The sequence below is a fragment of the Gopherus flavomarginatus genome, chromosome 14, assembly GCF_025201925.1.
Source record: "Gopherus flavomarginatus isolate rGopFla2 chromosome 14, rGopFla2.mat.asm, whole genome shotgun sequence".
In the NCBI taxonomy this organism is placed as follows: domain Eukaryota; kingdom Metazoa; phylum Chordata; order Testudines; family Testudinidae; genus Gopherus; species Gopherus flavomarginatus.
In genome coordinates, this window is record NC_066630.1 from 7,265,193 (window position 1) to 7,292,554 (window position 27,362).

Consider the following 27,362-nt stretch of genomic DNA (forward strand, 5'->3'; position numbering starts at 1 on the left):
GTCCTGATGGGAAAGGGAGGTTAAGAGCATGCTGGCTGCTGCGCGGCAGCCCTGCGCTCCACGGAGCCGAGGACTGGGACCCGGGCGAGCTCCCGGGGGGAATGGAACGTTGACCCAAGCGAGCCCCCGGGGGGATGGAACGTTGACCCGGGCGAGCTCCCGGGGGGATGGAACGTTGACCCGGGCGAGCCCCCGGGGGGATGGAACGTTGACCCAGGAGAGGCGGCCCCAACCTCGAGACCCCCTTTGCGCCCCCCGCGTAGCCTGATTTCTCGGAAAAGAAAGGACTTAGAAGAAAGCGCTCAATTCTGTCCTATTTCCGCCGCTGTCTATTGGCTGCAAGTCATGGCGGAGGCGGGATATCGCAGACCCTCCCCCTACTTTTTAATAAATGCGCGGAAGGGGCGGGGGAGTGCCTGTTTTCGCTTACCCTCTCTGGCTTGCGAGCGCTGTGCTGAGCGAGCCAGCTGCGCGCGTTCGCTGGGTACATCTGGGTGAGCAGCGAGTGAGGCGCAAGCCGATTCTGCAGACCGCTGACAGGTATTTGCATCTCACATCCTCCTCCGAGCAGAGCATTCTGCAGCTGGCGGGGTAGTTGGTAGGTTGGCCGGGCAGAGCCCAGATGGTGCGTTAGCACAAGGGCTTTGCTAAGCCTTGCCTCTTCTTTTTAAAACCATTGACTAACGTTTGCATTTGCAAATGTAACGTGGCCCGCTTTGGCATTGATTTGAGAAGCTTTTTATTTCTGTGCAGCCTCAGCTTCCTTTTTGCAGGTGAGATTTGAACTTTGGAGGTGGCTCGTTTCTGCCTCACGCTGACCCGCGCTGGGCTCCCCCCGTGCCTTATGCTACTCATTTTGACCTAACTTTAAATGAAAGCATGGAGATCGCTCCAGGCAGGAATCGGAAATGACCCTTAAGAATGCGGAGTGCAGCGCGTGTCCCAGGACCCTAATTGATTAAAACAATTGCCTGCTATGGTGACAAGAAATAAATCAATGATTCCCTCAGTGATGCTATGGAGAGGAATAATTGCAGATATTTTCCATATATGTTCTCTTTTATATTTAAATATAATCTGGACTACACCTGGGTGAAGCACACTCAGACTGGTGTCTGGGAGAGCATTTGCTAGTTTGCAAAGGCAAGGTAAAAGGTTTTGCCCACAGCCAGTGTACTAAAGTACAGGCTGGAGGAAAAGTAACATATGTAAAGCTCTCTATTAACTTAAAACAAGACCCCAACAGAAATGACACCCCGCACTGTCCTGCGTTAATGCCAGCAGTATTACCTCTTGAGCAGTTTCATGAAACAATGGAGAAGCTGGGAGCTTGGAAAGTTTTCCCCCTCTTCCAAAATTCCAAACTCCCACCTTGGGTCTCTGCTTTAAAAAAAAAAAAGTGCATTGGGCACAATGCACGCAAGCTGTTAGGGTAACTGGTGCTTTGGAGGGATGTGCAATATCCTGTGAGCCTACCTAGTGACGGGCTCTGTCACTGGCTACTGGTCAAGGTGGTCAGGGACATAAGCCCATGCTCTGGGGTCCCTAAACCTCCGACTGCCAGAAGCTGGCATTGGATGACAGGGGATGGATCACTCAATAATTGCCCTGTTCTCTTTATTCCCTCTGAAGCACCTGGCACTGACGCTATCAGAAGACAGGATACTGGGCCAGGTGGACCATTGTTCTGAACCAGTATGGCCAGGCTTATGTTCTTATTGTCTCTTGTTCCCTAAACAGTACAGTAAAGTCTTCTTGTTCTAACTGTACTATTACAAATCCCATCTGAGCACAAAATAGGAATAGGAACATTTAGGCTAGACACAGGTTATGGGGTCTATTCAGCACACCCTCTAATTAGACAGAACTCTGGCTAACCTTCATAGGAATCTGGACAGAATGACGAGTGAGCAGGCAGTGCGACGGAGCCCTGCTGTTATCTTTTGCCCTCAAACCATATTATTGAATTGAGTTGATCTCTTATTTAAGCAATGGGTATGGTGGCCACTTTTGGGCTCTGGGGTAATAAAGATGGAGTAATATTAAAGGTTTGGGCTAAATGTACAAAAGGCAAAGTCATTCCTATGTCATGTGTGCACTCAGTCTTCAGCTAGCTCCAGTGTCCCTACATTTTGTAAGGGATCTCCAATCAGCATGTGGCGTGAGATGCCACCAGCTAGTTCTGTTAAACTCCATCTAACTGTTGTGTCATGTAAACCCCAAATGTCAGTCATTCAGGGTTTGCATGGTGTGGAAGCCAAGCCAATGTGTCAGGGATTCTGGCCTAACATGAAGGAAGGACAGCATTTATGAACGATCGGATGAATTAGAGAAGAGTTGTTACTTTTAACTGCGTATTTCCCTGATGGTGTCAGTTAAGTTGGACAGTTAACATTAGTTTAAATAGGTCCAAAGTCATCTGGCCTGAGTTAGGCAATGGCCCCAAAATGCACCTTGTCAAGTTAGTGCCATTGGACCCCATTAAAAAGTTACAAAAGACAATTTGAAGCATTAACAGTTTATTCTCAAACACAAGAATTTTCCTAAATATCACTGAGTAATTCAGAAACAGAAGCAAAGTGTGTACGTAGGATCTTTTTGACTGTTTACATGGTTTGTCTTTAATGTTACCGTGGATCCTTTTTCAAAATGAGTCAACAAATCATAATTTAGGTGGTCTTAGACTTTGCCGTGGACTTCCTGATGATTAAACTGTTTAGAACCTGCTGCAGAAATGGATATGGGAGAGGGGTGAAAAATGCCATTTGTAAAAGAGGAAGAAACACTGAAAACGGATCAGTTGTTTGAGCCCTTGTGCTGCTGTTTAGGCTGCTCCCATCTCTGGTGTGAAGGCCAGGGAGGAAAATGTTGGTCGTAGCATCCTGGGAATCCATCTAAATCATGATCTTCAGCTCCCCTTGAAGAAAATGGGATGCTAATTGGTATCAGGCAGGATAAAAACACCTTTCAACAACTGGAAGAAATGAGTGGTTGAAATCAGGAAGCAGAGTGGGTGGGGGAAGTTAGACTAAGGCTTGGGATTATTCGCTTTACATATTTATTTGCAGCAATGAAGTCCCTGGGGCCTCCCACCACTGGGAGATGTTGCACAAAGTGACATCATCAAAAAGAACCAGCCAGCCAGTGCAAACATTGGTTTGGGTGATCTATTCTCTAACCCATCCTTCTACAGTCTTAGGTACTTTGGAATATTGTGGTTCATTAGGTGTGCAGGTCCTTAGCATGCAGTTGTAGAATTAGGACCACTATTCCATTAACATTGTCATGGCTCTGAATCTATTACCTGAATTTTTGCATGGTGTCCTGAGTGTGAGGATTTGGCCAATGGAATAGTTTATCACTCAGAGGAACCTCTCAGACTTGATCCACAAAACCCAGTTGTAATCCATGTTTGGAATGTAGGGTTATCCATGCATAATGTGTGGATAGATTTTCCCTGGGATAGACTCACACAATCCCCATTGACTTCAGTTGTGGGCTACTGTGGATCACAATTCTTGTTAAACTTAGTTGAGTATGTACATACAGATGCTTTTCAAATCGTGCCTGTTACCAGCATGCCAATGACCTGCTTGCTTAATTGTTTAAAAGAATACTCCCCCCCATTTTGTGGTGTGCAAAAACAGCTTTGGAAATTCAAATAATTTACACGCCTATTCTCATGCAATAAAGACACTGATCCTGGACGACTTGCTCACATAAGTTATCTCCTTGAAATCAAGGGGTTTATTGTCTGACTAAGGATTGGGCCCTAAAACAGCCAAACTGACTTACAGCCAAAATGGAATAAAATTACACTGAAGCAGAGAACTGTCTTTCAGCATGATGTATGTTAAAACTGCTGAGCTGTAATGAGAGGCCCAGTGATTAGGGGAAATTCTCAGTTTCTAACTATAGTGATGCTGAATGCACCATAATTAGATGATTCTCTGAAATGCTAACTGCATTGAGTTCATTAGTATATATGCTAATTAATGGCTCAATTCTGCGTTCCTTGCTCAGTCCAAGTACCAGCCAGAGGTAATGGATTCTGTGAGCAGCAAGAACAGGGATATAGTAAGCCAAGAAATGCTAACCATTAGAGCACATCCACTTACTAAATAGACTTCAATGCAAACACAGTGGATTTCATTCTCCTCTCCCACCAGTGAAGAGCAGGAATAACTCCACTTACATCTCTGGAGCTTCAGTGGTACAGCAGTATCAGGCCCCATAGCCCCTAGTTCTGTATGCAATGAATACAGCGTGTAAATTGGTAAGATCTTCTGCTGGTGAAAGTAGACATCACTCCATGTAAGTCACTGGAATTGCATCAGCTTACACCAGCTCAGGTTCTTGCCCTCAGTGTAAAAGTCTTACAATTTCTTCTCTCATAATCCAAGGGAGCCAGCTAATAGTGTGTGTTTTGTTTCTTGTTACTCTGGCTAGACTGATTCAAACAAGGCTTCTTTTCCATAGTGCCCCTGGGAGTTTCAATACATTAATTGGATAGCTTTCATCATCTTTATTACCCTGCTATTAGGCAGGCATCCAGCACAGTGTGAGGAATTTTTCACATAAAAAATAACAGGGGGAAATAGTCTATAGCACTGAAATGTTGGCAAGACAAATGTTTAGTTAAGGGCTGAGCATCTTTCCAGCAATCGGGGGGATTTCCAGCTGTTGTTCTTGTGACTGGCACCTGAACTACAGAGAAGATGATTTTGTACAATATAAAGCAGCCTTTTCATGGCATTTCTCCAGCTCTGCCGCAGCGTGCATATTATGGGAAGAAGTGTTTGTGAGCGGGGACAGAGGAGTTGGGGAGGAAAGTTCTAAGCTTCCTGTACCGCTTGCAGTTTTCCAAGAGGGACAGTTCTGTGGAAGTGTTGGACACGTCTGATTCACAGAGGCTCTGCCTAAAAATGTTAGTTCTATGAAAAGTCTGTTTTATTCCTGGAGCCTCCCCTTCCCAATTTACAAACAGATGGATATGGGCCCTGCAGACTGCACTTTAGGCCAGGTTCTGCCCTTGGCTATTAAACATTCTCTCTCCACTGAAATCTGTGGAGAGACTGTGCATTTACACCAGCGTAACTGAAAACAGAATTTGGTTCGTTACATCTACATTGTGCTCTTTTCCTTATTTGTTAGGTGTATTATGGAAGCACTTAGGAACTCTGCCCTGGTCCAGGACCCCGTTGTGCTAGGTGCTGTACAACCTCAGAACAAAAAGATAGTCCTTGCCCCAAAGAGCCTTGAAATCAAGTTTCAATCCACAGTGTGAATAGTGGGCTGCATGGCCTAGTGGTGAGAGCTGGGGCTGACACCCACCCCCATTGTGGCCTACAGGCAAATCACTTATCCCCTCTCTGTGCTTCAGTTTCTTTATTTGTAAAATGGGGCTAATAATAGTGAGCTCTGAGATCCTTGAATGGTAGTTATTACATAAGTGCAAATGATTGCTGTTAATAGTGATTTATAATGGGCTGTCTGTCCAGAGTATTGGGGGCATTTAATAGTTTTGGTGTTATCTGTACATAATAATTAGGACATTTCGATATCTCTGTATATTGTCTGTTAAGTGCTGACCATGTACAAGACACAGAAAATGAAGACAGCCCTAGCCAATGGTGCGTAGTCTAACCCCCCTCCAATTGCCGCTGACTCCTGATGTCTGCCGTACTGTACAGATGAGCTCCTTGAAGTGTGACACGTGATTTCTGTATGTGGCAGGAGTGTGACTGGTGGGAGACATTTAACGGATCCTGTGAATTTCGCTTTCAGGATGTGTGACAGGAATGGTGGGAGACGGCTCAGGCAATGGCTGATTGAACAGATCGATAGTGGGATGTACCCAGGACTGATCTGGGAAAACGAAGAAAAAAGCATGTTCCGGATCCCGTGGAAACATGCTGGAAAACAGGATTACAACCAGGAGGTGGATGCTTCTATATTCAAGGTAGGAGAGATGGTAAATTTCTTTTCTTAACACTGCTCATGTACTGTGACACTTTCTTTCATTGCAAACATATTAGACACATCCCCTTCCTTCCTGAGCAGCACTGCTCCTGGCTCTGATTCTCTAGGCTGCTAATTGCCTCTGGAGAGTTGCTGAGTGCCCTTGTCTCCCACTGACTTTGCAGGCAGTGCTCAGCCTACTCCTCTTTTTGGCAGGATAACAGATTTCCATCCTTGCATGTTTTTTTTTTCCCAGTGAGAATTGCCTAGAGCTGCAATCCTCCTTTAAATTAAAGTAATTCGGACATTAATAATACACGTCCTACCTCTTCCTAAAGGTGCTGAGCCCCCACAGCTGTTGTTGATAGGGCTGGTCTAATAATTTTTCATGGACAATTGGTGTTTGCAAAGAACCACCTCTGTATGGAGATGAAATCACCTACAGCTCTCTGGGTCCTGATAAAACTAATTACTGTGGCAGTAGGCTAAACCTGACTCAAACATAGCACCAGAGCCCTGTTGACTGCATTGAGGCTGCACAGGTGTAAGGTGCAGAATTTGACCTAGTGAGTTAGTGTCTCCAACTTTTCAGGAGTTTATGGCTCTGAGTTTAAAAAAGCTAAGAGACTGAATATGATGTATATTGGTGGTACTAACTGTATTCACTGCAGAATGTCCCATTGACTTCAGTCAAGTCTCTGCAGGATCAGGGCCTAAAGAAGTATTTTTATGGCACACCAAAACTGCTCCAAAGGGATCATGCCTGCTAATTTAATATTGTTTTCCAAATCAATATGTGGACGTTCTATTGCGAGACACCATGTTGATAAGCTTTTTCAAATGTCCCCAAATATGAATTTTCACTACCCTGCAGCAATAATAAAAATACCGAGCTCATATATGGATCTTTTCGTCAGTAGACCTCAAAGCGCTTTACAAAGGAAGTCAGTATCATTATCCTCATTGCACAGATGGGGAAACAGAGGCACATACCAGGGAAATGACTTGTCTAAGGTCACCCAGCAGGCCAGTGGCCAAGCAGAGAATAGAAACCAGGTCTCCTGAGTCTTCACTTCTGTGCTACAGTATATCAACTGGACAACACTGTCTCCCCTGCAATGAAAATCATGCCAGCCTTGAGTGATAGCTTTCTAAAAGCACTTAACGTTGTGGTGTGGACGTGATTTCCAAGAATGAACGCACCGTTGTGCATCTGCTATGTAAAAACAGTTAAAAAACCAGCCCCAATTGTTGCTATTATGCCTGAGCTGAGCACAGTTGTGTTAATTGCAAATGTAGTTTTTGGAAATCAGCCCTTCCGTGGGCAAGAGTATTGAGCACGCAGAAAATTGTTTAGATTAGTTTAGAGCTGGGACACACCAATGAGAAGAAGAGTGCAAAGCTTCAGACTCTCCCCTCATCTCTCACTCACCTTCCCATCATGATGAGGATAATTACAAGGCTAATTTTGGACTGTGACAGATTGTGTAAATCACAGTTTGTGCAAAATTCTGGAAAGAAAAGAATTTCATGTCAGGGATATGGTGGCCCTATACAGGCTATTTGCATGCAATAGTCTCCCCTCTTGGCTGGTTGTCAGATTTTGGGGCAAGAGGTGTGTGTTTTTTTTTTTTTTTTTTTTTTTTTTTTTTAAACTTGATCAAAACCTATTGCAGCTTCCTCTTTGCACTGGAGAGTCAGAGCTTACACTGATATTGTGGGCCAGATTCTCCCGTGCCCTGTGCCTTCAGTGGTCATTTCCACCTGGAAAAAGTGACTGTAAAACACTACTCCTGGGGTGAATGGAGAACTCTGAATGGGAAGCATTTTACTTGGGTTTAAATGTTGACTGTAGAAGCTGCAGTGCCCTGGAGAATCGGGCACTTTGTGAATCAGAGTGAAGAATAGTACAGTAGTTAGGGCCCTGACCTAGGAGATGAGGCTTCAATTCCCACCTCTGATGTACTTGCTCAAGGTTATCCAAGAAGTGTATCTCTGCCCCTCAGTTTCCCATTGGTGAAAATGGGATAACAGCCCTTCTCTGCCTAACAGCAGCATTGTGACTGAGGATAAATCCAGTGACAATTGTGAGGAGCTCAGACACTGCTGTGACAGTGGCCAGGCAAGGACCTTGGAGTGGTGGTTAGATAGCTCAGTGGTTTGAGCATTGGCCTGCTAAATCCAAGGTTGAGAGTTCACTCCCTGACAGGGCCACTTAGGGATCTAGGGAAAAATCAGTACGTGATCCTGCTAGTGAAGGCAGGGGGCTGGACTCCATGGTCTTTTGGAGGGGAGGGATAGCTCAGTGGTTTGAGCATTGGCCTGCTAAACCCAGGGTTGTGAGTTCAATCCTTGAGGGGGCCAATTAGGGAACTGGGGTAAAAATCTGTCTGGGGGTTGGACTAGATAACCTCTTAAGGTCCCTTCCAACCCTGATATTCTATGATCTGTGCTGGAAGTCACTAGGAGTTTCCCTGAGTGACAACATCAGGAAATGGCCTTGAGGAACAAATGTGAGATTTGGCCCTGAAGTTATAAACTGGGCTTCTGATTTTAGCCTTTAACCAATCAGAAGACAATGAAATTGGCATTTAGCCAATAAACACCAGAAATGGTTACTTGGATCTAAGAGTTTGTGTACACAGAGCTGCAATACGGACTACGGGGCTGTGGTTTCTAAGTGTTCTTAACGTGCTGTGCATTAAATGGTCCGTGTAGACCCTGCTGGTGCTCACTAAAGACTCCCTAGTGTGCTTTAAAGTGGTGTTATTTGAAATGGTACTACATTAAAGTGCCACTCAGGAATATTACCAAGCTATTACTCATTGCTGTATAAAGAGAGAGCCCCAAATCCAGATTTTTTTTTTGCCATCTGCATAAAAGTTCAAAAATTGCTAAAAATAAACCCTGAAAAATGAAATTAATAAACCCCATAGAACAGAGCTCTAATTGTAAAGCTGGTTCTTCAGCTCTGTGGCACTTTTCTTTTTTGTTTTAGGCTTGGGCAGTTTTCAAAGGGAAATTTAAAGAAGGTGACAAAGCCGAGCCAGCCACTTGGAAAACGAGGCTACGCTGTGCTCTGAACAAGAGCCCGGACTTCGAGGAGGTGACGGACAGGTCCCAGCTGGACATCTCGGAGCCATATAAAGTGTACAGAATCGTCCCAGAGGAAGAGCAGAAATGTAAGTGTCCTGATAAACTGAGTGACTTGTTCCATAGCCACCTACCTCCTGAGTATTGAACGTCTGAGGGATTTGTAGGAGACGAGAGATTGTGTCTGGTTATTAATGCAGAGGGAAAAACAGAAGTGGACTTACGCCGGCTCTGATGTGCATTCAGATACCGAGCTGCATTTCCTGGGCCACATCCCACCTTCACGTGTGCCAGTGTGAATCCGGATGATTTCACTGGGTCAAGCTGTACCCCCCTAGATCAGTGCCCGGAGAACGCCCTGGTCATGGGATGGGTGGGGGAAGGGGAGTGAGCCATCCCCATGGCACTGTCCCACTCTTCCCTAGAGCTGTGGGGCAGGGATCCATTGCTGGAGTGGAGAGGGGCAAGCAGAGGGCAGATATGGGAGATCAAGGCATTTGGGGAGGAGAGGCCAGGGGGTTATGCATCCTTTCTTCCTCAAAGCCACCTGGGGAAAGTTAATGTAGCTTTAAACTGCCTTCACCTTACTGTAGCCAATTGGACTGTGGAACCTTTTCAGGGAGGAGACTGGGGTTGCCTCTTAGCAAGGAAAGGCCTGGCAGGAGTCTGTATGCTGGGGAGAGGGACAAGGACCCCAAGGCCATTGAAGATGCACAGGACCTGCATGTAGAGAGCCACTGGAAGCCCATGCCATCAAGACTTTTTTTTCTTTTCTTCCTGAGGGGAGGAGAGCAAACACTCCTCCGCCCCTGCTGGAAGGATCTGGGGAAAACTCCATGTGGAAAGTTTGGAATTCACCCTCTTCCCCACGGCCTCATCCCACAGCTGTTTGAGTAGGAGAGGCAATTCCCCGAGTAAAAAACCAAACAGAGCGTGCTGTCTGTGACAGTAGCTGACAATACTCTATGGCAGTCTGGCTCAGAAGGTCTGATGCTGTTCTCACTCACACCAATATAAACCTGGAGTGACTCCACTAAAGTCAATGGAGTTCAGAAGGTCTGATCCTGTTCTCACTCACACCAGTATAAACCTAGAGTGATTCCACTAAAGTCAATGGAGTTCTTTCGGGGTAAGTGTGGGCTGAGATCAGAATCAGCCCCAAAGTCTGTCCTGGTGAAGGTTTTAGTTGTGGTTTTGGCCTTACATTCAGTCCTGATGCCCCCTTCTAACCTAAAGGTACATCTGCTTTAATCTGTACAGATGCTGAGGAAATAGAATAACTCCCTCGCAGTGCCCAACAGTAAAAGCAACGATTATAGTAACTGGGGTTCAGCAGAGAACGTTTGTTACTGTGATGTCCGGTCTGGTGTTAGCTGTGCTAAGTTTATTTTTATTTGTGGTTTTGTTTGTGCTTTTTTTTAAGCATGCAAAAGCTGGTTGTCAGGAAGTCTACCTTTAGCATGTTGGTCTCTGTCAACTTCATTCACGCAGAATGCTTTATATTTCTGTACACTTGTTATAAGCATTATGCAAATCGTTCCCCTCAACAGTGTAGAGCTGTGCTTTGGCAGGGGAAAAAGTCTTCAGTGAAGGCTAAATTGTTCCCTGCCCCAGCAGAACTGTGGCTGTTTCCTGGATTTAATCTTATTCACACCCGTGCAATCTGCTGGGCTCAATCCTGCAGTCCTTGCTCTTGCAAAACTGCCATTGATTTCACTGGGAATGGAAAGGACAACAGCTGCAGGGCCAATGGGGTTGCACAGTTGTAAAGCGACAGGTTGGCTCTAAAGTGGTACATTGTCAAGTGAACTCCCCATACATGGCAGTGAGGGGTAAGATCCCATGAAGGATTCTAGGTTTCTTTATTTTAACAATGGTCAACATTTCCCAAAAGCAAGTCACCCCTATCCCCTGGCTTTCTCTTGCATGCTGTATGGTCTGATTCCTTGTTAGATCACTACATGTAGTATGATGCGTTGAGTGCTGAATTCTTGTATTTCTTTCCAGGCAAAGCGGGTATTGCTAATGGAGGCAGCTTGAATGAAGCCACTGACATGGACTGCAGTCCTTCTGCAATAGATGACCTAATGAAAGAGGTAACTAACTGCTATAGCAAAGCAGTCTCTCTTTGGTTGGAAGGGCTAGATGGTCAAGTTTCTCCATGAAATTGTGTATTGCATTTTTCTAATGATAGGACAAGGGGAACAAGATTTTGATATCACTGGTGCAAGAAGAACACATCTGCATGTTTTCAGACACATTAGTTAGTCATTCATGTAACACAGGAGTGGGCAAACTTTTTGGCTCGAGGGCCACATTGGGGTTGCAAAACTGTATGGAGGGCCGGAAGGGAAGTCTGTGCCTACCCAAACATCCTGGGCCCCACCTCCTATCCGCCCCCTCCCACTTTCCACCCCTGTTCCCTGTCCCCTGACTGCCCTCCCAGGGGCCCCCCAGCCCTTATCCAATCCTCCAGCCCACTTACCATGCTGCTCAAAGCAGCATGTCTGGTAGCTGTGCCGCCCGGCACTAGACACACTACTCTGCTCAGCAGGAGTGCGCAGCTCAGCCCGCGTGGGAGGGGCCAGGGGCTAGCATCCCCGGTTGGGAGCTCAACGGCCAGGCAGGATGGTCTCGCAGGCCAGATGTGGCCTGCAGTTTGCCCACCTCTGATGTAACACAATGCGCAGACCTGCAGTAGTTGCTTGTCATATCCATGGATCTCACGTTTTTATACGGTTCAATAAGAGTTTCACCAGAGGATCAGATTTTTGCAGCTCTTATCATAGAATATCAGGTTGGAAGGGACCTTGGGAGGCATCTAGTCCAACCCCCTGCTCGAAGTGGGACCAATCCCCAACTATTCCCCCCTCCCTAAATGGTTCCCTCAGGGATTGAGCTCACAAACCTGGGTTCAGCAAACCACTGAACTATCCCTCCCCTTGTCGCCCTTCATTGTGATGCAAAATTGTTGGAGTAAATTCTGCTCTCTGCGTACCCATGAAATCCAAGGTCCCCTCCTTCTAACCAGTCTCCAAACCGAAGAGTTTACCTGTGTCACAGTATGTTTGCTTTTACTATTCCTGTTCAGGGGCCAGTGAGCAATTTAGATAACGACTTGTTTCCCTACGGTATTAGTTGCCATTGATACGATGTTGGTTGCCTGAAACTGCAAAACTGCTTAATCTCGGTTTTGTTGCCTGGATGATGTAATGGCTTTTCTGTTTTCCTTAGTCCCCTGTTGTAGACGAATACCTTGGTATAATAAAGAGAAGCCCTTCCCCACCTCAGGAGAATTGTAGAAACCCTCCAATACCAGACTGGTGGATGCAGCAACCTAGCCCTGGTAAGACACTAGCTACATAGCCAGGACTTATAGAACAGAGTGTCTTTTTTGATTGGGTAATCCGTCGAGGACACAACCAGGATAGCAAAGATTAATTTTGGGGATCTCTGAATAGCTGCCTCTATATTTGGTGCTTGTGGAGAATTTTTATGTTTGAGGAACAAGTTTATTAAGAATGCCTAAAATATCATCATAACTCGAATTTAAATCTTCTTGTAAGTACAGGAAAATTGACCTTTGCAATGGCATGAATCATGACTGTCAATGTTCTGTAGTTGCTCAGGGGGTTACGTCTGACTCTACAGACATTCAGAAGCCCCAGGTCTACAGTATAAGGTTCATTTCATCATCACATTGGCAGTGAGATTGTAGTCTGTGCTCTGGCAAAACTCCCATTGATTCCACTGGGAATGGTAAAGACGACAGCTGCAGGCCCAATGGGGTTAAAGCGACAGGTTGGCTCTAAAGTGGTACATTGTCAAGTGAATTCCCCGTACATGGCAGCACCGTTCTGGATCCCATGTTGGGAATCCCCATTCTGTCGCTGCTCATCTTGTCGGGAAAGTGGAACCCCTCGTGTGGGCAAGGCTCCTTGCAGGGTTTTCTTTTCTCATGAAACCATGGAGGGATCAGGATGATGTGGAGAGGAAATGGCACTGGGGCGAAACGAGCGGGCGGCCAGGTCATTGGATTTTACCAGAGATCCCTGTGCTTGTGTCAAAACTTGGCACACAAATATAACTTATTTCTTCTCCCACAGCAGCTGTGCCTCTGATCAATGGGTACTCCGGCTATGAACAGCTGCAGTCAGGTACTGGAAATCCCACTTCCTTGCTCAGTTACGTGCTGTGCCCTCAGTCGGGATGGTGTAAGCTGCCTCTCTTGTGGCACTCCCAGACGGGGCCTGGCTTTGCTGCCGTTGTGGCCCTGTTCATGTGCACCCAGAGAAAATAATTATTAAAAAAGGCAGAGTCACCGAAAATGGCAGCTTAGGGCTTAATTGCTCAAACCCTCTGACTTCATAAGCCGCTGTTCCATTCTCAGCACCCAGGCAAAGGAATTAAAGCTTTTAAGCAGTAGCAGAGATGTGTGCACCCGGGAGGAGGCCAGATTCTGCCCAATAAGGTGATGCCTTTGCACTGCTCCAGCAACACGTAAAGTTGGCTTAAAGAGTCAGCTGGGGATTCCCTGGGCGTAGGGAAGTCCTCAAGTGGCATGAGGCTACCATAGCCCTGGCTCTGTGCCAGTCCTTCCAGCTCTCCCCAGGTGTTGAAGATATGCCAAAAGCTGGAGTGACTGTGGCTAGAGCGCTCTGTGCTTCGGTGATCTGGCCAGCACAGCAGCACCTAGATGGCACCTTGAGGCTGGTCTGACTTTTGTGCTGAGGACCAAAGCAGCCCCTGGGTGCCACCAATATTGGGGAAGAGGAGTGTAAAGATGACATTAAGCCTCCTTCGCTCTCCCTTCCAGCCACAGCGAGAACTGGGCTTGGCACAGCTGAGGACTGGGTTCTTTGTTGCAAATCCACCATGCAGGTTGCTTACTCACGGCAAATCTGTTCTGCATCGGTACAGGCATTTTTTTGTAGACCTAGCAGGTTGTTTAGATAACAAACAGTAGCACGGCGAAAGGGCAAGTTTCAGCAGAGGTGGCAGATGCAAACACAGTGCAATATAGTTAGCTAACAAGGGACAAAGTCTGAGACACCTTAAGGGCAGAGAGTTTGTTGGAGGAAGGATACTAGGCCCACAGGGGATGCCCTCCTGCACACCTACATGGCAGCATAAAATGGCTGTCCTGGTCTCAGACTCCTTTACATTTGCTTCACTAAAGGCAGCGCAGTTCACTTAGATGAAGGCTGTTCCAGGATAATTGTTCCCTTGGTAATGAAATCTGGAGTGGGTGGGGAGTTTCCAAGGGGCAGTTTATAAACCCATTACCCCCGTGGCTGAGCACCTACCTGAGTATCTTGGTGGTCTGCCAGATATTCTGCTTCATTGGAACAGTGGGGCTGCTCTTGGAGTGAGGAGATATTCTAGATATTTTAGGTGAGGAAGGGTGTTAGAATCTGCTCCGGGGCAGCCACTGTGCGAAGGATGCAGCCATCTGCTCCAACAGTTCCTAGTGAAAAAGTAGAAGGATCCTGGTGCATGCAATCGGTGCCCACCATGCTGACGTAATCACGTTTTCAAACGGTTCTGCTGGCATGTTCTACCTAAACCTAACCAAGGAGTAACTGGTAAAACTAGATCAGTGAATCCAACTGGTCAGGCTTATCAGCTGCAGACAGACATGTGGAGGACTGGGAAGGTAAAAGGTTGCATGCTACAGAGCATGCTGAATTCAGAAAAACTGTGCTGAAAATTAGTGTCTCCAGTGGAAAGTCTGAGAAGGTCAGGGAGGAAACAGCTGGAGTTCTTCCTCACAGGAGTAGTCCCATTGTAGACAATGCTTACTGAGTGAGGTCTGCTCATGCGTGCCGGGGTTGCAGGAGCAGCCCTTGGCTATCCTGCTGATTCTAGTCCAGAGAGCTGTGATGCTGACTGCATTCACTGCTGTTGAGCCAGGCCCACAGCATTTCAAGGGCTTCAGTGCTTAACTGGAGCTTTGCTCTCCTGTGCAGCAGGATGGTTATTCCTGCAGCAGTGGGTGAAGTAGCGGAGGGGGTTAGCTGCGTCCTCTGACTGGCTGTGTGCGGGTGTGTCTCCCTGCAGTGTACTCGCAGATGGTGATCAGTTTCTATTATGGAGGGAAGCTGGTTGGCCACACGACTACCTCTTACCACGAAGGCTGCCGAATTTCCCTGAGCCACGCCCCCGCCCACTGTGACAAGCTGTATGGCCCGGATAGCCTGGAGCACGTGCAGTTCCCTTCCGCCGACACCATCCCGAATGACCGCCAGAAGCACATCACCAAGAAGCTCTTCGGGCACCTGGATCGGGGGGTGCTGCTGCATAGCAACAAGCAGGGTATCTTCATCAAGAGGCTGTGCCAGGGGAGAGTCTTCTGGAGTGGAAACAACGTGCTGTACAAGGACAGGCCCAACAAGCTGGACCGGGATGAGGTGGTCAAAATATTCGACTCCAACCAGTTTGTCCGAGGTTTGTGGAACATTCCCACCCCTCTTGATCCACCCTGTTCATTACAGCTGACTTTTCTGCCCCCCCCCCCTTGTCCTCTACACTCTGACACACGGATAGAGCCATGTTGCTGTAGGATGGTGACCACATCTTCCTGTACCGATAGGGGTCAGATCCTCAGCTGGTGTAAATCGGCTCCAGTGAAGGGCCATTGTTTTTAAGGCACTTACGATGGGAACAGGAGACCATGTGTCTTGAGTTCTTTGCAATCTTTAGCATATTTATCCTCATCGCACCCATGTAAGGTGGGGCGGCGAGGAACCGAGCCACGGAGAAGCTAAGTGACTCGCCCAAGGTCACACAAGAAATGTGTGGCAGAGCGTGGAATTCCACTCCAGTTTCTTAAGTCCCATAGTGGTGGCCTAACCACTCGACCATCCTTTCTATGCCAGAAGTCAAAGAACCTATGCTGACTTATGCCAGCTCAGGATCTGGCCCAGAATGTATAGACCTCAGCCTCAAAGTACTCACATAGTCTTTACATCCTTGCATAACACTTATACAAATAAACACCAGCAGTATCCCTTCCACCAGGCTTCTCTCTTGTGAGCGGTGGTGTTTGGAGATATTGTATAAAAACCCCACTGCAGTGTTTTACATCAAGTGAGGGCATGATTGATAGGTTACTGTGATACTGAATCTGTGTTCATACATATTAATGCAGGGCCCAATTCTTTCTCCTCAGGGTACAAGGAATATCTGTGGCCTTCCCTGTGGTGGGAAGATAGGACTTTTAGTCATTTCTCCTTTTAGTCCTCCCCTGAAAGCACTAGATCAGCAGTTCTCAGCCAGGGGTCCAGGGCCCCCTGGGGGCTACAAACAGGGGATCTGCCAGGCAGGGCTGGCGTTAGGTTCCATGGGGCCCAGGGTGGAAAGTCCAAGCTGAGCCAGAGCCCTGCTGTGTGGAGACGAAGCCAAACTTAGCTTTACAGGGCATCCTGTGATGTGGGGTCCTGGGCAATTGCCCTGCTTGTTACCCCTTAAGGCCAGCCCGGGCTTTTATATACGGAAAAACACTTGTGGCACAAGTAGGCGGTGGAGTTTTTACAGCACGTTGGGCGGGGGGGGGGGGAGAGTGGCTTGGAAAGAAGAAGGTTGAGGACCTCTGCTCTACATCAAATCGATTTTCTCTCCAGAGAGGGGAGAAGTTGCAGCTCCATCAGTGTCCTGAGGGGGTCGCTGTAGAGGGACAGGAAGTGCTTGTTGCCAAACTCAGAGAGGCAGAGGGCTCTGCAGCCAGGATCTTGACTCTTCTCAGTCTAAATGACTACAGAAGCAGTAGAGCCGGCGCCCTGGACTGGTCAGGTTCCCCTGCCGTTGGATCAGAGATTAACTTAATCTGCCTCTCAGCACCATGTCGCTTATACAGCTCTTTAACGAGGGTTTCCTGCATTTGGATTTTTAACCTCCCCCTCTAATTTTCTCTCTCCATAAAAGCTAAATACCTTTTGCTGAGTGTGCATGCAGTGCTGCCGGCAGGTGTTTGTGTGGGTTTGCTGCTGAAGTGTGTGTATGCAATTCTCCCTGCAGGTGAATAAGCCACCTGCTGCAGCTGTGTGTGCTAATGTCTCACTGAAGTTGGTTGGTTTCCATCCTTTCCAACCATCTGTTTTTCTCCTCTTAGAGCTGCAACAGTTCTACAGCAACCAGGGCCGTTTCCCTGAGAGCAGGGTCCTGCTGTGCTTTGGCGAAGAGTTTCCAGACACAGTTCCTTTACGCAGTAAATTAATCCTGGTGCAGGTAAGGCACATTCGTGAGAAACAGCCATTGCTTGAGCTGCCCCTTCGTTCTCCTACAACTCAGAAATGCATCCTCAAGACTGTCTTGTTTTTGTCTCTTAACATTCAGAGCCAGGTGTTTCCAACCTCAGAAGCATAGGGCTGCATGCAATTTGCGTACCTAACTTCAGGGACGGATTAATGTAGGGGCTTTAGGGGCTGCAGCCCAGGGCCCCAGGCTAAGGGGGGCCCCAGTGCAACAGGCCTCAGGCAGGCTGCCTGCATGCCATGGCCCCACACCACTCCCAGACGCGGCCGGCTGCTGGCATGTGTCTGTGCGCCACTGGCGGGGGTGGAGGCGGCTCTACACGCTGTCCTCGCCCCAGCATTGTCTCCACAGCTCCCATTGGATGGGAACTGGCCAGTGGGAGCTGCATGGGTGGTGCTTGTGGGTGCGGGCAGTGCACAGAGACACGCTGTCTCCCTCCCCCGAAGAGCGCGGAGACATGCCAGCAGCTGGCCGCTTCTGGGAGCGGCGTGGGGCCAGGGCCGGCAGTCTGCCTGAGCCCTGCTGTGCCACCAGCCAGGAGCGGCCTGTGGTAAGCGCCTCCCAGCTGGAGCCTACACCTTGCACCCCCTTCTGCACCCCCAGCCCCCTGCCCCAGGTCAGAATCCCCTCCTGCACCAAACTCCCTTCCAGAGCACGCACCCCCTTCCTTCACCCAAATTCCCTCCCAGAAAGAAACGAATATAACAGCTATTCTGAGGTAAGAGGGACACTATTTTGAATTAACTATATTCTACATGTTTTAAGACTGAATGTAACCACAGAACACCTTCATTAATTAAAAAGCAAGTTTAGTATAGCATTAATAGCCTTTGTGCCATAACTGTGATCATTTTGTTTTAAATTGGAAAAAGACTTAGATTTTGTGGAGCCTCTGTATAGGATAGCCCTGGGCCCACAGGAGAGTTAATCCAGCCCTGCCTAACTTGTTTACATATGTGCATCAATTGCATGCGTAAACCAGGTTTTTGCTTGCATAAATCATCAGTTAGGCATCCAAGCTGCCAGTTAATTTTCTTAACTTGCACACACACATCTCCAAATGGTCCATGTCATCACATTAATTAAATGAGCAAAGTAAGCACAAAACTGCACACAGATGCTGTTGGTTTGAAAATCTGGCCCTAAATTAGGAAGAAATGTATCTTTCCCCTCTCCCTCTCTGTTTGCATAGTCATTTGCTAAATACTTTAACTATGTACCCTGTTTCGCAGCCTGGTAACCTTTTTCTGGCCTCCCACTCCTGCCTTCGAGGCAACTGTCAAATAAATCACTGCAACTGGTTGTGCTGTTAACAGCAGGATTAGGGCTTCATGCAGAGAAGCAAGCGTAAGGGGTGAATAAATTTGAGAGTAATGGATAGTTTGCATGTAAAATCTTACAGTACAAAGGATATGGAAGAAGTGAGTGGGAAAAACTCTGGTGGAAAGTTAGAAACAAGTAGGAAAATTAGTTTAGTTTACTATGCCCAGAATGGCTTTGTTCAAAGACTGTGTGAAAAAAAAAATTCAGGACCACTGAGTCTTTAAGTTAGACATCTTTGCTTTCTTTTGTTGATGACATCCTAATATATTCACTGTGTTATTTATGTGTATTACAGCACAGCCTAAAATCTCCAGTCAACAAGCCACAGAGCAGGCAGGGCCAAGCTGGGTCATGACCTGACCAGTTTTTGGCTGGGCCAAACCTGAATGGTGTTGTGACCCTTTGTGCCCGTTTGCAACACCACTCACTCAAATTTGGCCCAATCATCCATCTGCCATGAGGGAGGGACTGCCAGGCCAAACCCGAGTGGTGCTGTGATCCTGTGCACCACCCACTCAAAATTGGAAAGGGTGGGGGCTCATGGTCAGGCTGCTGGTGAGGGAAGAAGAGGGCTAGATAGGGTGTAGAAATCTGTACCCTCTCACATTTTCAAATGGCTCTCTGCAACCCCTTCCAATTGAGATTACAGCCCTATTGTGCAAGGCACTGTGTATATAGAAAGAGACATTCCCTGTCCTGAAGCATTTCCAATTTAACTAGACAAAAGAGTTAGTGACTTGTCCAAAGACCCACAGGAACTGAATCTGAGATCAGTTGCCTTAAGCACATAGACCACAGAATATGAGGGTTGGAAGGGACCTCAGGAGGTCATCTAGTCCAATCCCTTGCTCAAAGCAGGAATAATCCCCTGACAGATTTTTGCCCCAGATACCTAATTGGCATCCTCAAGGATTAAACTCAAACCCTGGGTTTGGCAGGCCAATGCTCAAACCACTGAGCTACCCCTCCCCCTGCCATCCTTCCCCTCTCTTCTCAATTTCTCTCTTGAAGGAGGGTTCCCCATTTAGACCATTCTCTTCCTTGTGGTATCTGATGTACTGTATTGACAGTAGCTCGTGTACCCCCGCTAGAGTGTTCAGTGAAGTCTGGGTGGTGGTGGTTATGGTGAGTTGGAGGAAGACGTATGTCGTAAGTGTTCTCATCTTGGTGGCCTTTCCTTCTCCTGTAGGTTGAGCAGCTGTGGGTTAGGCAGCTGGTGGAAGAGGCAGGAAAGGTCTACAGCAGTGGCCCAATGCTTCCGGTAGCTGATGAGACCCAGCATGACCAAATATTCAGGATCTTCCAAGATATCTGCGGGACACACCAAAAACCTCTGTTTAGAGAAAATCAACAGATCACTGTCTGAGTGCTTTTTTAAATAAATAATGGTGGGGTTAAGTTAGACCCTGGTTGGTCCCGACACTGTTTGAATTCCCCTGTGGAAAACATTCTGATTTAGAATCTAGATGCCATGGCTGTTCTTTGTTGTTATTTAAAATAAACTGAGCAATTCACACTTTTTTCATTTGTGAACAAAGCAACTAGACCAGAACGGTGAATTCTGGCTACATTTTATTTATATAGATGGCTTTTGAACCATTCTTTGTCTTCATCTAGTGCTAACAGCAAGTGGATGAGGAAAGTTTCTTGAGTGTTGTGGGAGAGTGACTAGAAAGATCGGTAATGCTAGTGTAATATATTGAGGCTGTCACAGAACAGCTCTTCTTAGTGTCCGTGACCCATCTGGCAGTCAGAACACTTAGGAGCAGATCCTCAGCTCAGTTTTATTCAGTGGAGCTATGATGACTTACAGCTGCTGAGGATCTGCTGCTGCCGTTTCATCCTCTTTTCTGAAAACCTCAATTTGGGAAGAACTGAAGCTTGTGAAAGATTTTAAAATGCTCAAACATACTGGAATGCCACCAGGGATCAGGTCGTCCCACTGACTTCCAAACAGTTTGCAATACCACTGATGGTAAAAGACAATGGAAACTTTTTTAGAGCAAATATCCTTTAGCGTCCAAAGGACCCGCTCCTGAAGTAACTTCTTGTTTGCCTTTATGACTGAGGGGTTTTTTGTATATTGAAGTATTTTGCAATTTGGAAATAAATCCCAATATTATTTGTAAATACTGAATGTAGGAAATGATCATTTTAATTGTCTTAGCCAAAGAGATAGAGTTTTTATATATATATAAATGCAAAATAGTAAAATGTTCATGTTTAGTTGGTTTTAGCCTCAAAAATGCATGTGCCCGACCTCCAATGTGTGTGCAAGTTGTGTGCCTGCTACGGTATGTGTGTGCATGTCCCAACTAACACCCATCATGCTTTCTATGCATGCGCATCTAGGGAGTGGGAATTTTTAAGAAATAGGGTCGTGTGCCTTACAACTGAAAGCCCAAAGCCAGTACTGTGTGTGTGTCTCTCTGCTCGGCTGAGTATTTATTGTATGCCTCTTTTTAAATGGTTTTGTAATTTGTATCTTGCAAATAAAGTGCTCTATTTTGTATCTTTTTATCTCCATTCTTCTTCAGTGTCTGAATGACTGGTACCAATGGGGAGTCACTGGGAGCCAGTTTCCCTCCCAAGGGGCAGTGTGCTGACTATTGCATTCTTCGGGGGTTAATCATGGGGAGGGATTTACTATCCTGGCCTGCCAAGCTGGTCACCATTCTAAGGAACTGACCCTGTGAGTTGGGCCCTTGCAGTTCCCACAGAACTGATTTTGGCCCCACTGTCTCCTCTTATATGCTGGGGCTGAGAGGAGAATCAGTTTCCGCTTGCCGTTTCCTAGTCGCTACGGCTATACTTATTGGCAGGGATTCTGGTTTAAGGACCAAACAATTTGAAGTCAGCCTCTGAGTTTTGCCATTGATTTGCACATACACATTTTCATTAATGTGGAAAAGTCTATTATTATTCTTTATTATTTGTGCTGCCGTCACGCCTAAGAGCCCTGGCCATGGCCCAGGATGCTACTGCGCTAGGCGCTGGACAAACACAGAGCAAAACTGGTGTGCAAGTATTTGTGAAGGGAACTGCGGCTTTCTGCAGGGGCAGAATAGTTAGTGTCGATTCCGGGGATGGGACCTGAGGCATGTCACGGTTAAGGGCAACTTTACCTGTATTCTCTCTTTATGGTCCAGTAAGGGCACTCAACTCAGGCTTCTGGCTCCTCTGCCATTGCCTCTTAGGTGGAGACGTGTCTATTTCCCTTCGACCAGAATATTTCCAGGATGCAGAGTTTCCTGACTATCGTGAGAGATTCCCCATCGAAGGCCAGGCTGCCTAAGCAGATTCCTTCTGCTTTTTCTTCAGAGGCGAATAACAGAGTAATTGCCAACAGTGGTAAGTTACCACACAGCTGTTTGTAAGCAAGCATGTTTTATTCTTAAAGTGAAAGCAATACAGAGAAAACATTAAAAACAATAGAAGAACCTACACGCATGCTAATAAGCCTACCAGAGATCAAAACTAACTCCAGCATGAGCTCTGGCAGGATGATTAACCCTCCAAACCTGACAAAAGGGCGTCTCTCTGATCACAGGTTCAGAACAGCCTCTTCTTAGAACCAGCACCCACATGACAAATTTAGTCCATATGTTGTACAGTTCAGGTGGATTTGATCTGCAGTTTTCAGGAGCAGATAATAGGTAGACAAGGAGGCTTTCTCCTCAGGACTTAGCTTCAAAAGGCCTCCCAAATACTGTCTGGGATATCCACTTCACACGTATTGTCCCAAACAGTTCTAGCATTTCCCCAAGGTTTGTAGGAGTCACGACTCCTAGAAAAATTACATACAATCCTACACTAACCCCTACACAGCTACATTTTTAATATAATGGACCCCCCAAACGTCTTACACTGAATTCAATAAGGTTTAGCTTAATTCCATGAGGTCTACCTGGGTAGTGCAGGAATTTGCCCTCTGTCATGGTCTTCTGGAGAATCTGCCACCACCCCACAAAGACATTACTGTAGCCTCTCCAGTCCCACGAGCGTCTGCTCCAGGCACTCTGGTCTCTGGCTAATGGGACGTGTGTATGCTATTTGTTTGGCAAGGTGATGAGAACGTCTAGCTGGTGTATGTGGCACAGTGATTTCAAAAGCCACCTGCCAGCCCATCTTCCCTCAGGCATCCTGCTCGTCCTTCAGGGCTTTGTCCTGTGGCACAAGCTGAAGCCAACGGTGACTCCACCCAACCTAACCAGGTTTGTTTGATGGACTAGATCAGCGTGTTTGCGTACACCATGGCTTAGGTACTTCCTAAATCAGGATTTTAGGGGATTAAAGACGATAAGAATAATCTTTAGCCCCTCTCTGGGCTAAATTGCAAATAAATGTCTTGCAAAGAGCTGGAAGGTGTTGTCCTACCAAAGAGGGCTCAAGCTAGCTAGTGCTCCTTTCAGCTTGAAAGAGGAGTCATTTATTTTTCATGTTGCCTCCACCCGTTTGCCCTCCTCCCACCTGATGCCGTGTAGCTAGGGAGTGGGAAGGAGGCAGCCTGGCACTAGATCTGGGTTAGCTGTGTGTGCAATGGCATGATGCATTCCCACTTGTGACACTCATGATGTCACGACCATGGCTTGTGGCTGGAACAAGCCGTTCTGCAGAAATCACCCGTGTGCTTGTCTGGAAACCCTTTCTGTATCGTCCTGGTTTTTCCTCTGGCCACAGCAATGCTGCTGAAGGGCATGAATGACAGAGTGCAGTGTCACCTTTGGATGGGTCAGGCTATACTATTAGTGTATTACAGCAGTGCCTACGAGCTCCCAGCAAGGACCAGGACCCTAATGTGCTAGACACTATACAGACAGTCCCTGCCTCAAACAGCTTCCAGTCATAGTATAAAGACTAAAGAAAACTGATGGATACAGACCGATGCGGGAGTACAAGGAACCAATGAGCCAGTATTGGTCAGCAAGCCAGGCAATGGTCTCAGCACAAGAGTGGCCCAACCGTTGTCAAGTTTTTTGTAGGCCTCGAGGCAAAGGAGATTTGTAATTTGTAAGGAGAAATTTGAAGGCAGATAACGTGGATCAGTTTCTGATAGGGCATGGATAGATCTAACAACAACATTTGGTGAATCATTCCTGGCTGCACAGGCTATTTGCTCCAAGCGAGGGCGTATCTACTGTATTCCCCTCTAGAAATCTGAACCCAAAAAATCCTCCCAAACTGAGAGCACAGTGAACTGCATTTCTAGCTATTTGAAAGCAAAGGGAAGTGCTGCTGGTGTAAACTGAGTTCAGTGGTTTTACACCAAATCATGCAAGATCAGGCTCTGCCTCAAAGCTTTAGCAGCCCCAATAACTAATATGTAGTGTTGCAATACCAATACTTGGCTCTTATACTGAACTTTTCAGCTGTAGCTCTTAAAATGGTTTACAAGGGAGATCAGTATCGTTATCCCCATTTTACACATGGAGAAACTGAGGCACAGAGCAGTGACATGAGTTGCCAGAAGGCACCAAACATGCTAGTGGCAGAGCTGGGATTAAACCCCAATTCTTCTGAGTCCCAGTCCAGTGGTCTATCCACTAGGCAATGCTGCCTTCCCATAATGAAAGCTAGAAATGTAAACGACACTGTAGACTCCCATTGTGACACTCTCACAGTGCATTGCAAACACTTATTAAGCCTTGCTGCGGCCCTGTGAGGGAGCTCAGTGCTAGTTCCATTCTACAGATGGGAAAAGCAAGGCACAGAGAAGCGAATTGACTTGCCTAAATGCAACATGTCATTGCTAGAGCCACCTGCTGCCATATTTTGTACTTTAACCCACCCGCACTGCCTCGCTTCAACATACGGAGAGACCCACCACAGCTGCATGAAACTTAGTGGTTTGGGGCTGCAGGGAGCCGTTCAAACACTTTCGTTGGTTTCTCTTCACTTGGGTTCTTCTCTCTGGTCCCACTGAAGTGGAACCTGGGTGCCTTGCATTTTCTCTCCTCCATTGACACATCCCAGTAAGGACCCTCACCTTTCCCCAGCCAAGCAGTTGTAGGCAGAGCACAACGCTCCAGTTGGCCTCTGCAGTGCAGGCAGCATTCTTTCTGCTACTTCCATTCAGCACCAGTGAAAAGGACCCTGGGTTCAGAATTCAGCCGTTGGTGTTACTTGAGACCCCAGAGCTTGCCCCTCCACAAATATGTGTCCTCCGGCCTCCTGTCAGGTAAAACTTGCTCGTACAAAGCAATCAGTGTTGCATGGGATTTAGCTGCTCTGTTCCGATGACGTTAGCTGTAGCTGCTCTGCAGCTAAATACCTCACAGGTCTGAAACCATAAGGGCTGGGGAAGACCCAGCCAAAGAACCGTTTCTCACTGACCTTCTTGGGACCATCCCTGCCCATGTGAACATTGGACATTCTCTTTGTAGAGTGACCTGAACTGAAGTCCTGAGCTGAGATGGTATAGGGACCCTGCAATAACCCTGGCAGAAAGGGGGTTAAAATCCCCTGGAGTGAAGGAAGGGAGCAGAACGCACTCCTTTGATGTCTTCGCATTCGTGCAAGGAAGTAAGGGGTTACACGAGATGCCATTGTTGTCTCCCAGCAGAGCAGGCAATAGCTCAGAGCCATAAAGGCCCCATATACTGAAAGCAGAAGAACCTGGGCTTTCCTGGAGTTGGGCCTGACCTTTTCTCCTGAGGGGCTGCTTGAGTCGCCCTGAGGGTTAGGGGAGCTGTGCCTTCACCAACACACCCTCTTGACAGGATGAGCTGCCTTTTAACCCTTTCATAAGAGCCTCACACTGAAGGGGTGGTTTTTGCATGAGACAGAGTGGTGCTCACTGCCTTCTGGGGTCACAGAGAGGACCTAGTACCCGATGTTACACTGCAACCACAAGCCTGACACGGCCCACTCGGGCTTGGAGTGTTCTTGGGGTTCAAAGGCGGCTTTAGGACTGACAGATTGAACAGCTAGAATTCCAAAGCTCCACGGAGAGGCACGCACGCTGGAAGGAGAGGCACACGACTGACACTTCAGTATAATTCACTATTTAATAAGCTTTACATATTTCTCCAGTGTTTCCAACGGCCTGAGCTACACTGTACTGCTCTAGGGATAGAAGCCAGCTTCTGAAATGGCCACCAGCGTTCCAAACACCGTCCTTCCCTAATGCTCTGGTGAAATGATGCTGCAAGAGAAGCTCTACGGAGATAATCAATCAGTCTGATGAAGAGGAAATGGACTCGTTTGAATGGTATGTGTGTGTCTGTGTGTGTATGTGGGGGGGGGAGGTGAACTTGTAATTTAGGGTTAGGGCCAAGTAGCAAAGCTTTGATCCAGATCCACGCTTCCCCAGAACTTGGGAACATTCAGATCCTGGGATCTGGTGGCACTCATTCTGAAGAAAAGAGTCCAATCAAGTAATGCTGTCACCATTTAAGGGTGTTTGGGATGGACCCACCTCTATTGTCAGTAGTTGTGTAAAGTTTCTGAAGACCAGTATGTTTGCCCGGGATGCAGAGGACTGTATATAGAGAGATGGGTAGCCATTACCTTTTACAAATAAATAGCCCAACCCAAACTTGCAGTTGAACTGCTCAGGAATATGAAATAAACCAGCTACATCTGCTTCCTCTAAACCTCTTGCCTTTGGTTTGGCCTCCTGCAGCCTCCCTGCCTTATAAAACAAACAGTCACTTTTTATTTCTAGATACTGGGTTTCCAACTGGTTTGATTGCTCAATGCACCATTTCAATGCGGCAGCCCGTCTACGAAGAGAATCTCTGGTTTCTTCTTGTCCTCATGTTGTAATATGGGAGGCACACTGTGGATGCACTCTCTTCCTAAGGGTCAGCAACCTCAGAGATTTTCTCCTCTCCATCTGTCTGAAAGAGAAAAAGAAAGAGAGATTGAGGGAGGGAGGAACGGACAAGTCTGTTTGCTCAGGCATCCTGGCTCCCCATGTCTTATTTACCAGCTGTAAACATCGAAAACTTCAGTGACTCGGAGACTTAGTTCAAATCAGAAAGGAGTCCAAGACTGGCGGGTTTGGGTCCAGATCTGAACAGTTCTGAGGTGTCGTGATGTGGTTTATTAGTTTGGTCATTATAGTCTTAGACAATGAGACTGAGGTGTCGTGATGTGGTTTATTAGTTTGGTCATTATAGTCTTAGACAATGAGACTGTAAGGGGATTTCTTGCTCCTTCCTGGGCACCTTTGAGCCCTGACATACTCTGCGGAGGTTTTAAGAAAAGATTTCCTTAATGCTCATTTCACCTCGCACACGACCACCAGTCAGAATGTAGCAGGTGGCAGTCAGAGCTCTGTGAATCCTTCGTTGTCGGACATGAAGCCACTTGAAACTGTATTTCAGGTACCTTCTCTGCCTCATTTGGATCAGGGATTGGATGTGGTTTTCCCCCATCAGAAGTGAGTGCTCTAAATAGCTTTTGGCTATTTTAGGGCAGTGCTCTCGTTCTCATGCACAAAAGGTCTCATTTTCCGCCCCCCTCCCACATTGGATTGAAAATTAATTTTGAAACCTCAAAATTTTTCATGAAGCGGAATTCTTGTTTTCCGCTCAGCCCTATTTAAAACTCATCTGACTTCTGGAATTGGTGACACATCTGAAACCTGAGGTTCATCTGAAAGTTTGTCAAAGTTGGAAACAGTTTAGAGTCAGTCTGGGTTGGGTTTCAAGCAAACCATCTTCCTCTTGTCAGGGCGAGATTTATAGAATTGCTTGAAGTCACATGAAATTAGGCTAGTCTGAGCT

The 27,362-nt window shown here is 46.9% G+C and overlaps 1 protein-coding gene across 2 annotated transcripts; it reads left to right on the top strand.

Annotated features, from left to right (window-relative positions):
- The first annotated feature begins 426 nt into the window (after positions 1 to 426).
- Positions 427 to 21,142, top strand: IRF8 (interferon regulatory factor 8). Of its 2 annotated transcripts, none has more exons than XM_050922195.1 (9): positions 427 to 540; positions 5,788 to 5,962; positions 8,960 to 9,143; positions 11,062 to 11,150; positions 12,289 to 12,400; positions 13,161 to 13,211; positions 15,115 to 15,501; positions 17,165 to 17,280; positions 19,820 to 21,142. In XM_050922195.1, the coding sequence occupies exons 2-9, from the start codon at positions 5,789 to 5,791 to the stop codon at positions 19,994 to 19,996; spliced, it is 1,290 nt and encodes a 429-aa protein (XP_050778152.1). In that variant the 5' UTR covers positions 427 to 540; position 5,788; the 3' UTR covers positions 19,997 to 21,142. The 2 variants fall into 2 exon arrangements, with proteins under 2 accessions (XP_050778152.1, XP_050778153.1); XM_050922196.1 differs by having other exon boundaries at positions 13,164 to 13,211.
- Positions 21,143 to 27,362: the final 6,220 nt, after the last annotated feature.